The sequence below is a fragment of the Enhydra lutris genome, unplaced genomic scaffold (assembly GCF_002288905.1).
Source record: "Enhydra lutris kenyoni isolate GAN:26980312 unplaced genomic scaffold, ASM228890v2 scaffoldscaffold37, whole genome shotgun sequence".
NCBI classification, from domain to species: Eukaryota; Metazoa; Chordata; class Mammalia; order Carnivora; family Mustelidae; genus Enhydra; species Enhydra lutris.
Genome location: NW_019154121.1, coordinates 21,950,275 through 21,962,677, shown reverse-complemented (window position 1 = coordinate 21,962,677; position 12,403 = coordinate 21,950,275). Strand labels below are relative to the sequence as shown.

The 12,403-nt window shown below is 45.3% G+C and overlaps 1 protein-coding gene across 1 annotated transcript in view; it reads right to left on the bottom strand.

The window, feature by feature from the left end:
- Positions 1–5,000: 5,000 nt before the first annotated feature.
- The window catches only part of LOC111154473 (integrator complex subunit 4), a 112,934-nt gene continuing 105,531 nt past the window's right edge, over positions 5,001–12,403 (bottom strand). Inside the window, exons 22-23 of the mRNA XM_022514084.1 lie at positions 9,505–9,625; positions 5,001–5,357 (exon numbers count right to left, since the gene is read on the bottom strand). Of these exons, the coding sequence (XP_022369792.1) occupies positions 5,179–5,357; positions 9,505–9,625 (300 nt within the window). The 3' untranslated portion in view covers positions 5,001–5,178. The remainder of the gene's footprint in view (positions 5,358–9,504; positions 9,626–12,403) is intronic.

Sequence of the window (12,403 nt, the reverse complement as noted above, 5' to 3'; positions counted from 1 at the left end):
AGACATTGATACAGTGTGTTAACATTATAATAGTTACAAGGTCCAATGATGGCCTAAAGGATGGCCTACTACCAGGATGGAAGGGAAAGTAAGGAAGACATCACTAAGACCATGACACAAGCTGAGTCCTAAAAAATAAGGTATTTGTTTATTCACCATTTGACAACTTTTAACTAAACATTTACTAGATCAAGTATTTATCACAACCATAATTAATATCCCAGCCCTTGTTGAAGTCACAGCCACAGAAAGCTGGTTTTTGCTCCATGTGATCCTGTCACAGGCTTGGCCCAACTGGGCATCTGACTATGCAGCCAGTCCACAGACTGAACAGCAACTTAAGATGGGGCTTGGCAAGAAAAGGTGAGCAAAGACCACTGGAATGGAAAGCAAAGAGATCTTTCCAAGTTCACCCTGCAAGGAAGTGGCAGAGACAAGAATAGAACCTGATGCTGTGTCTTGATCTCTTTCTACTATACACCTCCTTAAAAGGCCCATGGAAATGGGGTACCTCACTGGCTCAGTCAGTAGAGCATATGACTCTTGATCCCAGGGTTGGGAGTTCAAGCTCCACATTGGGCGTAGAGTTTGAGGAAAAAAAAAACCAAAACACTTACCATGGAAGTAAGATCCTCACAGACCTGACTCCCAGCCTAGAGGTCTGGGCAAGTCCTGTTTAGTGCCCTTTCTGCAACCAGCTAGTTGGCAGATACAGGATCTTTCTAGATATCAGCTCAAAAAGCCAGGCACCTATGTAGCTAGGAGGGTATTTGATAAAATTCAGATTGTTTCTCTATTGATGCAATCGACTTTTTTGTTAAGTGAAATGTAAAGTTAGACATCCAGTGGGTGTTGGACTAGGTGTGGGTGTAATCCGTGTTCCTAAGCAAGTTGTCTCCACATCAGAGAGAACTTAGCACAAACTTCTTAGAGACAGAAATCTCTGGCACTGAGATCATTAAACTTTGTATAGAACCTGCTCATAAATAGCTCCTATTTCTGAATCTGTTCTACATGGTTATTGCTGAAAATGGATAGAACCTGGAGAGAAGCTGTTTTTCCGCATGACAATACACTTAGTCCCATGTCTTCATCATTAAGCCCTTTGATTTGATTTGCAGGTAGCACAGCCTTCACTCTGCCCACACTTAATTTCTTCTAGCTTGAGTGGTTCCTAAGACAAGAATTCTACCAAATGCTTTCTGTGCGCCCTATAATTCTCTTTGCAGAAGTCAATCATGTCAAAGCCAAATATAAAGTCCTTTTGGAAACCTGAATTCCCAGGGCTGGCTTTTGCAGGGATGCCATGGTACTGCTAAGTTTGTTCCGGATTCATAGACTCATTCACTCTTTTCCCACCTGGTATGTGCCTGTCACTGTGCTGGGGATACCACACACGTGTTCTTACTGTGCAGGGACTCAGTTGGAAGAGACAGACTTGTAAACATATGGTGATGGTACGGACATTGCAAACTGCCACAAATCTACCTGGAGAGCAGTTTTATCTCAGGATAACCTTAACGTTTATTTTTTAAGATTTTATTTATTTATTTGACATAAAGAGAGAGATCACAAGTAGGCAGAGAGGAAGGCAGAGAGAAAGGGGGAAGCAGGCTCCCCGCCGAGCAGAAAGCTCGATGTGGGGCTCAATCCCAGGACCCTGAGATCATGACCTGAGCCAAAGGCAGAGGTTAAAACCCACTGAGCCACCCAAGCGCCCCTCATTTATTTTTTAATTGGGCTTTTTTTTACATGAAAATGCAGATTTCTGGCTCTTCTGGAAGAACCAGAAGATCTGATATCACCAGACCCACACTTAGAAACCACTGAGCAGAGCTGAAGAGCAACTACCTTCTCACCCTGACTGAAGACAATGGAAGTCTCTATTACCTTCCGACAGGCCAACTTGACTCCTTTTTTCCTGCCTACCTTTCTTTAAAACAGGTTTCCATTTGTGAACCTGCAACAGATATTAAATAAATATGCTTCAAGAACATACAAAAGGTTGTCAGAACACAGAGGCAATGCGCCAAGCCCACAGGAGACACAAAATACCTTCTAGAATGAGGCTCAGTCCTGGAGAATGAGAAGAAGCCACAGGAGACCCTCTGAGGAATATATTTCAGGGCTCAGGAGGTCCAAAGGTCTGAGACAAGACAGCCTGGTGAGTGTTGGGCATAACTACAGGAATTCTCTATTGCCAGAGAAGTACACAGAATGTGTGGCACAGGCAGTATGAGGCTGGAGAGGACAGAGGCATGAAGAGCCTTTGAGAACAGGACTTTAGACTTAATTCTGGGGCCAGCAGTGGGCCTTAGTCAAAGGGACTAAGCAAGGGAATGGCCCGAACAGATCTGGGTTTTAGAAAGATCACTCTGCAAGCTGTGTGAAGAATGGGCTGAAGGGAGCAGATCTGAGGCAAGATCTTTAAGCGGCTAATGCCACATTTTAGGAGATGATGGTGTTCTGCACTAGGATAGAAACCGAGTATGAGAAGAAGATTGAGTCAAGAAATATTTAAGGAAGCAGAATCTAAAGGGCCTGTTTATCTGAGGGGTGTTTATCTGATGGCTCTGTTTATCTGAGGGGTACAGGAGTCCAGTGTGACACACAGGTTTCTGGCTTTGACTGCTGGATACATGGGAGACCACTTACACAGAACAACAGACCCGTTACGGAAACCATGTTGGACTGAAAAGCAGGAGGCCTGGGTTCCAGCCTTGGTATTACCATGAATTCAGTCTCATGTTTCACAGAATCTGATAATTCAGGGTTTTCAAAGGAATTTATTTTATTTAAATTTTTTTTTTATTTTTTAATTAACATTCAAAGGAATTTATTTTTTTTAAAAGATTTTATTTATTTGACAGACAGAGATCACAAGTAGGCAGAGAGGCAGGTAGAGAGAGAGGAGGAAGTAGGCTCCCCGCTGAGCAGAGGGCCCAACGCGGGGCTCGATCCCAGGACCCTGGGATCATGACCTGAGCCGAACGCAGAGGCTTTAACCCACTGAGCCACCCAGGTGCCCCTCAAAGGAACTTAAAAGGTTGAGTCCAATCTCTTATATATAGAGGCTTGAATTTCTCTGCAAGAAACTTGTCAGGAGCCTGTTCAACCTCTGCTAAACACATCCAACATGGACAATTCATCTCCTAATGCCACCCATTCTATTCTTACACAGCTTTTAAAAACTTCTCTTGAAAGTATGTAAAAATCTGCCCCTTAGTTTATCTCTAGCTTTGGTGGAAAAAAAAAAAATACTCTATTTTGCGTGTTGAGACCTAGGATAAAGTCCTGGCATTTCCCTTTAGGAGAAAAACATTACCTCAAAACCTCAATTTCCCCATCTTTGAAATGGGGGATGACTTGAGGATTTCTGTAGCAGGGGTACCATAGCTGAAGAGGATGCAGCACAGCCTTCACGCAGAAGCCTTCACACTTCCTACAGCGAGTGCACGAGGCGCTCGGTCGGTGGGCAGCCATGGGTCTCAATGTCTTCAAGCTCTGACCCAGCCATCATCAGATGGTGCTTGGGTAAGAACAGTGACAGGATTTGGCCTAGCTCCCAGCTTCTTTATCACCAGGGCAGGCACTTTTGTTACGGTATCTTTTTGATACATGAGAGCTCACTGATGTCACATTCCCGAGATACATGAAACAAGCCAGCCCACTAGAACAGTAACCTAGCTCCTTGAAGAGCTTGCTTCCCTTAGTGCCACTCTGGCAGGGATGGCATTCTGGAGCCAGACTGCCTGGGTTCAAACCCCAGCTCTGTCATCTACTAGTTGTATGACTGAGGCCAAATTACTTAATTTTCTAAATCCAATTGCCTTGCTTGTAAAACAAAGAAAACAGTACCTACTTCATAGGGTAGCTGTGAGGGTTAAATGAGTTAATTCATGGAAAAGGTTCATATCACTGCCAGGCACAAATCAAGTGCATTAAACCAAAAGCCAAACATGCTTGAATTCAAATTCCAGCACCACCTGAGTCGTTCTATAATCCTGCTATTATTTTTATAAGCTTTCCAAGTACTACATAAGATCAAGACTGGCTGCAGATTCAGATTCTACCAAGCATTATTTGATTAAACCCATTCAACAACACTTAAGGCATAATTATCTCTATTTTATGGCTGAGGAAAGCCAGGTATAGAGAGCTGAAGATTTAAAGGCTTTTTCCATATACTTTCCCAGAGGTGGTAGAGCCCAGGCCTTGGGAACCATCTTGGATTTGAATGGAAACAGCTTTACTACTTACTGTCCAGGCTTCCTCCCAGGCTTCTCTGAGCTCTCCGGAAGACTCAGTTGGCTGCAGCGAGGATTAAATGGCAGGTAGCGGGGCCCGCACACAGTTAACGCCTCTGGAGCATTTACTGCTCTTACACCGCAGCTACACCTGTAACTCACATGCAGCTCCAACCCTGGAGTCATCAAAGATGCAGTGGGAAACGCCTTTATTTCTTATACTGGATCACTTTTCCATAATTCTTGATCTCCTAAAATATGGCCCTCATGCATAATTTTGGTTCTAAGGGTAATGACAGGCAAGATCAAGAATCTCTCTCAGGGATGAAAATGATTCATTCTCCAGCTATTCATCCAGTCCTTGGCATAGCTACTGCCTGCATTAGGGAAAGAGCTTCTTGGCAAGACAGTGACGTCTAAGGCCATTCAGGAACCATCGGTGGTGAGAAAGTACAGCTGTGAAAGGAGGGGGCCCTGGCAAACAGACTGCTGATTTAAAAAATAAGATAATGCTCCAGTAAGCCGTTCTTTAGAGGTGGCTACAAAACTTTGTTTCACACTCGAGGAACATAACCATGTGATATAAATATTGAACCTACAGCCACATAATTTTTTTAAGGACCAGGAATTAGAACAGCTAGGTGTTTTTTCAACTTTATTGGTGGTGGTGGTGGGGGGAACTGTCAGGGAAGGAGGAGGTGTAGACTTGAAGGTTTTTGGTTTTTTAACCCACTGAGCCACTCAGGAGCCCCTAAGGTTTTTGGTTTTTTAATGCAAAATAATTTATTGTGTGTCTGATACCAGATGAGACTAGACAGGTCATGGTGCTCATGCCTACATGCCGTCCCCAGGTGAAGTGCTCTAGGCTTCTGCCTCACTCTGCTACCTAAGAAGGGCCTTCCCGGCCTCGGCTCTACAGATTGCTGGTGACTCAGCGCCTTGCGGGTTTGGGCATTATGTAAACTTTCACAGACTTGCTGAAGGGGATGGTGCCCTCGATGCTGGTTTCCACCTGGGGTGAAACCTCACCACCCTCGATCCACGGGGATTTTGGAATGCGAGAACTGGAGTTGTAGGCCAGCAGCAGCCTGACTTCCACCTGGCATGGTTCTGGAATAAAAAAGACAAAAGAAATCCTCTATGACTGGGCAACTGCTAGGAATTGGGAAGAAATGTCAAGTAAAAGCCACATCAAAGACAAGCAGTAAGGTTTCTAAACATTTCTTCATCTGTCTTCAACCCTTCCCCCTCACGAAACAAAGACACTTTCCCAGCCTGAATCCTGTGAGGCTGAGCCCGAGCCTACAGATGAGCTGCTTCTCCACCACCTCCTCCTCCAGTCCCTGTGGGCTCTCCGCAGCTCAGATCTGTGGCTGATCAGAGATGATGAAAAACTTTGCCTCAGAGGCCTTCTGGCTTCCAGAGAGGGCCACATGGGCCTGCACAGGGCTGTTTCTCATGGCCAGATAACCAGGCTCTTCCTGTGTGGCTGAGCCTGGGCATCAGGGCCGCAAACACCGCAGACGCTACCGTCTTACTGGAGAAGCAACCTTGATTTGATTAGGAAACAGTTCTGACAAGAAATTCTCACCAGTCAACAGGAACACACTGCAGGAATCTAAAATCATGTCACTAAACCTTCCTTTCTTTCATGCATGGAACAGGCCCGAGTGAGCAAGTAAGCCCTCTCTCAAATTGCTGCCCATCTGCTGGCAACAGAGACAGTTACAAAAGGAGCACAGTCCTCTAATCAAATCTGTAAGGACAATGAGGAGGGGGCCCAGGAAGGCTTTGTTTATTTTTTTAATCAATTTCTTTTTTTTTTTTTTTAAGAGTTTATTTATTTATTGTCAGAGAGAGTGCACAAGCAGGGGGAGCGGCAGTCAGAGGGAGAAGAAGGCTCCCACTTGAGCAGGGAGCCCGATGCAGTACTTGATCCCAGGACCCTGGGATCATGACCTGGGCCGAAGGCAGACGCTTAATAGACTGAGCCATCTAGATGTCCCCAGGAAGACTTTAGAATAAAACACCTGCTCTGTGTCAAGCACACAACCCCAAGAGTTCTTACCCTGCCACACCACAAAAGACTATCACAAACCCCCCTCCCCCCATAAAAGTCCCAAGGCTCTGAAAGTTTCTTAGTGAATGTGCAAATCCATGCTGGTGGCAGTATTTAAACCTACTTGATACACTGAAGCAATTAATCTTTCTGTTAACCATGTGGCTTCTACAAAGGACAGGGAGAGTATTTCAGAAGAGCCTAAGGGCAGGTGCAAAGGGCCAGGAACAGAGTAAGCTTGGGATATCCTCTTATATTTCATGTGACTGGAGCAAAATGTGCAAGTATTAAAGATTACCCCAATGCTAAGAAATACAGAGGAGAAAAGTGAGAGCTGGATGGATCTAAATTAACAAGGGCAGAGGTCCCAGGACTTCTCGATGCCTCTCCAGACCTCTTCCTAGTCACTTCCAGACTTCTCTGTAGGGAGGAAAACAGAGACCGAATTGCTGTCCTTCTGGAAGGGGAAGGTTCCCAAGAAGCCAGGGCAACCTTGCCGGCCTGACAGCGGCCTCAGCACCACCACTTACCAGCCACGTGGTGCGAACACAACTGTGTAATATGGGGTGTATCTGTAATGAAACCAGTGCTGCACTCTGGTATCAGAGTCTGGTATCAGCTCTCCCACTATGCTCCCCTCTTTTGTCCCAGATGGCTGTTGCCAACCCCAACCACAACCCAGCCCCAACTCTCACAGCGCTTTCAGCCAAATCCTGGCGAGGTCAAAGGACTCAGCCCAACTGTTCGTTGTGCCCTCCCTGCATGTAGTAAGAATGGCGATTCAAACCACTGCCATAAGAGGAAAGGAGAGGGGAGAGAAAATGAGAAACAGTGGGAGAAAAAGACAAAAGATTATATGGGACAAATCATGGCAACTTATTCATCATGACTGGAAGCACAGCTCTCCTATGAGGTATATATTCTTGCTCCTATCTTACAGGTAAAGAAAATGAGACAGAGAGGTAAAACCACTTTCTCGGGATGGTACAGCAAGGGAGGCAGAATCTAGAACCAGGTCAGAGTGACTCAAGCTTCTGACATGGCAGTAGCCTGCCTCTCAGAGGAGAGGCCCCTGGTAGGGAGCTGCTGAAGGACTGCATGGAGGAAATGCTCCCCAGCACTAGACCCTATCTCCTGGATTAGCACAAAGACAGCGCAGGGCATTCAGAATGAGAACACATCTCACTAGTGTCCCAGGCATCCCACGTCAGAAGGGAACATGGTAGAATGAAAACACAAGGGATTTGGGAGTTGGGAAATCTGCATGCCAGCCTCAGTGGGGCGCCTGGGTGGCTCAGTCGGTTAATAAAGTGCTATGCTGAGAAAAGAGAGATCTGTAATAGCAATCTCTCAGAGGAGGTGATCCTGAACGAATCAGAATTCTTCAGGCTCATGACAGCCTAGATGGCAGTCCTGGCTCAGGCAAGGAGCTACTGTAGGAACGGGGCAAGTCACTAGGCCCTGCCAACACCTTTGAGGCTCTTCTGAGATCTAACGTGCAACTAAGTGCTTCTCTGAACCTTGGGCCTTCCTCAACAATGCTGTCCCACGGCATATCTTTCTAGCATATCGTGTCCATGTCTAGGATCCCTTTATCAGAACAGATTAGAATAAGAAATTCTGCCTTCCTGTGGTAGTGCAGAACACTCCAGGCAACAAGGATATAAAATGAGGGATGCTTAGGGAGGAAGATCCTGGGTAAAACATTGCTGGATGCTTCCTCAATTGTGCCAGGCCCAGGGTTACTGACTAGACCCCCAAAGGGGCTGCCCTGATATTTAACAGCACTACTTTCTCTTTGTGAAAACCTTATTATGTCATTTATACTCACCTAACACCCCCGATTGAGAGAAACCAATAATAATGGCATTAGTTACTCATGTATTTAAATATTCAGTGAAGGGGCGCCTGGGAGGCTCAGTGGGTTAAAGCCCTGCCTTTGGCTCTGGTCATGATCCTAGGGTTCTGGGATTGAGCCCCACATTGGGCTCTCTGCTCAGCAGGGAGCCTGCTTCCCCCCCGCCCTTGTGATCTCTTGTCTGTCAAATAAATAAATAAAATCTTTAAAAAAAAAAAAAAAGTCTTAAAAAATGTTTTTTCAGTGAAAAAAAATTCCAGAACGCATCCACCTATTTCTAAAATAAACCAAATTTGGTGACATGAAACTCTCTCCAGTAATAATCATGCTTCTGAATCATCTTTAGTGATTTAGGAAATACGGTGAGGCCAATTCTCCCCCACATTTTAGGTTTTGTAGACTGAGTCTCTATTTCAAGTTTCAAAAGCAGCCTTACACACTTGAAATGTAATATCTCATGTGCTTGTATTCTCCCATTTTATTCTTAAGAATTTTTAAAAATACTTCTGTAACCTTCCTATCTTTTCACAAATTATTAAAGTATCACATTAAACCAGTCCTGTGGGAAGGTAAGACAGTAATAGTTGTCGTTTTACTTGTTTCAGGGGAATGAACTGAATGGTTCATAGGCAAAAACAGAAAAGTTTTAATTTGGGGTAAGAAATATAAAACTGCTGGGATGCCTGGGTGGCTCAGTTGTTAAGCAGCTGCCTTTGGCTCAGGTCAAGATCCCAGCGTTCTGGGATCGAGTCCCACATCGGGCTCCTTGCTCATCGGGGAGCCTGCTTCTCCCTCTGCCTCTGCCTGCCATTCTGTCTGCCTGTGCTCGCTCTCTCTCCCTCTCTCTGACAAATAAATAAATAAAATCTTAAAAAAAAAAAAAAAAAAAAGAAATATAAAACTGCTTAACTTCCAGACAGAGCAAGGCTCAGAACTAACTCCTAGGTGGAGAACTATCATCTTCATTTTGAAAGTGAGGAAACCATTTCAGAAGGCAGAATGGCTTGTCCGAGGCTATGTAGCAAGTCAGTGGCAGAGACAGGACAAGAAAATAGTGTGCTGGTATCCAGCTGAGGGCTCTTTCCACGAGATTCCATTCTATTATAACTCCTGTACATCTTCTGACAAAATCTTGGGCCTTGAGCAATCAAAGCAATGCAGCAAATGAGTCTAAATGCAGCCAGTTTGGGGTTTTAAACTCCTTAAGAAATCAAGTACAGTCCTCAGCAGGCCTGACAGAACCATGTATTTTTGAAAAGTACAAAAAACCAAATGCCTACAGGTAAGTGTGATCCCTAGGAGCATATTTTCCTGTCCACCCTGGTCCACTGACCCTTTACCTGTCCAGGCAGTGTGGGAGAGGTACACCTGAGTGATAAGCCGGTGGCGCCCTGGGCCAGGATTCCGGAAGTCGGCTGGCTTAGGATGAATCATCTGAGCCTGGCCATCTGGATATAAGACCTAAGAGGTGAGAGAAATGAGAAAAAGAGACAGAGGGGCTATGAGTTTTCAACAAAACTGCGCCATCTGTTGTGAACCTCAAAAGCGGAGGAACAGAAGACACCAGCCTTCACTAAGAACTGTTCCTGGAGCGGGGGACAACACTGTCGGCATCTCTGTATTCCCTGCCCCAGCACAAAGCAGTGTTTGGTAAATGTCCCTGAACTCATGGTGAAGAAGTGAAAAGTCAAGTGCCTCTATTAAGTACAAAAACAGGTAAAAATACCAGTCCTGATGGAAAAGGCACCCCCATCAGGATGACTTTCTCTTTCCTCAGCTCTTAATCACTTCATGGGCCATGATCCACCACCAACCAAAAAGTATTAAGAATGATTTTGTAACTGCATTCTCTACTCTAGGTTACAGGATGCTAAGAAGCACTTTCTACTGCTCTTTCTGTCAAAGAAGGGTCTGCTCGGTTAAAAAACAAAATTCAGCCAAGTAAATTTGAAGATCTAATTGGCTTTATTAAGAGTATAGCAAGTACAGAGATGCTCTGAGGAGCTGGACAAAATGGGGAGGACACATTCCTGGAATAGGATGAAACTGTAATTAAGTCTTAGTTTCCTGTTGTGGGGGGCAAATGACTCCAGTTTGGACTTGTTTTCTTGTTTTTTGTTTTGTTTTGTTTTTCGTTTTTAACAGCTGGGCAGTTCTCAAATCTCACACGGGGCCAGAGTACTTTCCTCACATCCCAGGGTAGCCTCACCACTACCTGCGCGGACAGCCTGTTGCACAAATGAACCAAACCAACAGATGCAGCTTATCCGAGAACTGAGGGCCTCGACTATGGAAACCTACCAGTAAGGACAGAGAAGGGAACTGCACATGCCTTTCAACTTTGAAACTCTGGAGAGGCCTGGCTCAGCCCACCTGCCCCATAATGAGAGAAGACTTCAACTGCCTCCATGCTGACCTCAAACTTTCTAATTGTTTAAGCTCTTCTTTCCAGTTTATCTCTTAATTCAGGCAAAAGACCCAGAAGGCAAAACATTCCCTGATGGTAACCAAAACAAGCAATAACCACTGCCCTGAGCCAACAAGAGCCCTTGTGGTTGACTCCAAGACAGTCATGACTTGAGTTTCACTGCCCACCTGCAAGTACCCACCGACCTTTGTCCCACAATTTCCTCAAAGAAACCTGCAAGTGTTTTCAGACCTTCAGAGACTGTCTTTGAGACACTAGTCCACTGTCTTTCCAGAGTTGGCCTCACTGAAAGGAATTTTGTCTTGTTTCACCACTGCTCCTTTATGTGTCTTTGGATTTTGTCACCAGTGAGTGGCCAAACCGGGTCTGTTTGGGACCCTTAAGGGTCAGGTGCCCTTGCACCCCTGTACCCCAGCTACACTAATCACCTTTCACCTGCCCAGAACAGAAGCAGTAATGGTCTGGACAGCACCCTCCTCCCATCAGAGCTGTCCCACAAGGAGCAGTGAGTCCCCCCGCCACACCACCTGCAGAGGCACCAGAACAGTCTGACCATGCACATGGTAGAATGACTTTGGAGACTTTTCAGTACAGTCTAGAAGGTGACCCTTAAGGGTGCGTGGGTGGCTCAGTGGGTTAAGCCTCTGCATTCGGCTCAGGTTGTGATCTCGGGGTCCTGGGGTTGAGCCCCGCATCGGGCTCTCTGCTCCACAGGGAGCCTGCCTCTCTGCCTAGTTGTGATTTCTCTCTGTCAAATAAATAAATATAAAAAAAAAAAAATAAAAAAAAATAAAAAAAAAAAAGGTGACCCTTACATAATCTGCCTGCAACTTCACTTATGCTCAGTTGGTCACTGAACTTTCTTCTCAGGGATAAACGTGAAACGGTAGTTCTCAACTCTAGCTGTACATTAGAATCAGATAAGAGTTATTGTTATTATTTTTTTAAGGATTTATTTATTTGACAGAGAAAGACAGCAAGAGAGGGAACACAAGCAAGGGGAGTGGGAGAGTGAGGAGCAGGCTTCCCGCTGAGCAGGGAGCTGGATCCCAGGACCCTGGGATCATGATGAGCTGAAGGCAGATGCTTAATGACTGAGCCACCCCCAGTGGCTCTACTGGTACTGGTACTCATGGGCCCTACTCTCAGGATTCTGATTTAACTGGTATAAGCTGAGGCCTGTGCATCATTACTTTTTAATGCTTTCCTAAAGTGTGGTTAGGGTAGGGGCACCTGCGTGGCTCAGTGAGTTAAAGCCTCTGCCTTCGGCTCAGGTCATGATCCCAAGGTCCTGGGATCGAGCCCCACATCGGGCTCTCTGTTTGGCAGGGAGTCTGCTTCTCCCGCTCTCTCTGCCTACCTCTCTGCCTGCTTGTGATCTCTGTCTGATTTGTGATCTCTGTCTGTGAAATAAATAAATAAAATCTTTTAAAAGAAAAAAGTGTGGTTAGGGTAGATAACCACTAATGTGGGGAAACAAAAACAAAAAAACCTGTAGTACAATCTCGCAGCCAACTCAGAATTAGTTCTGTGTAGGTCTTATGATTTATAATAAAGAATTCCTTTAAAAAAGAAAAAAAGTGGGGCACCTGGGTGGCTCAGTGGGTTAAGCCTCTGCCTTCAGCTCAGGTCATGATCTCAGGGTCCTGGGATCGAGCCCCACATCGGGCTCTCTGCTTGGCAGAGAGCCTGCTTCCCCCTCTCTCTCTACCTGCCTCTCTGCCTGCTTGTGATCTCTCTCTCTCTCTGTCAAAGTAAATAAATAAAATCTTAAAAAAAAAAAGAAAAAAGAAAAAAAGGAATTCCTACTG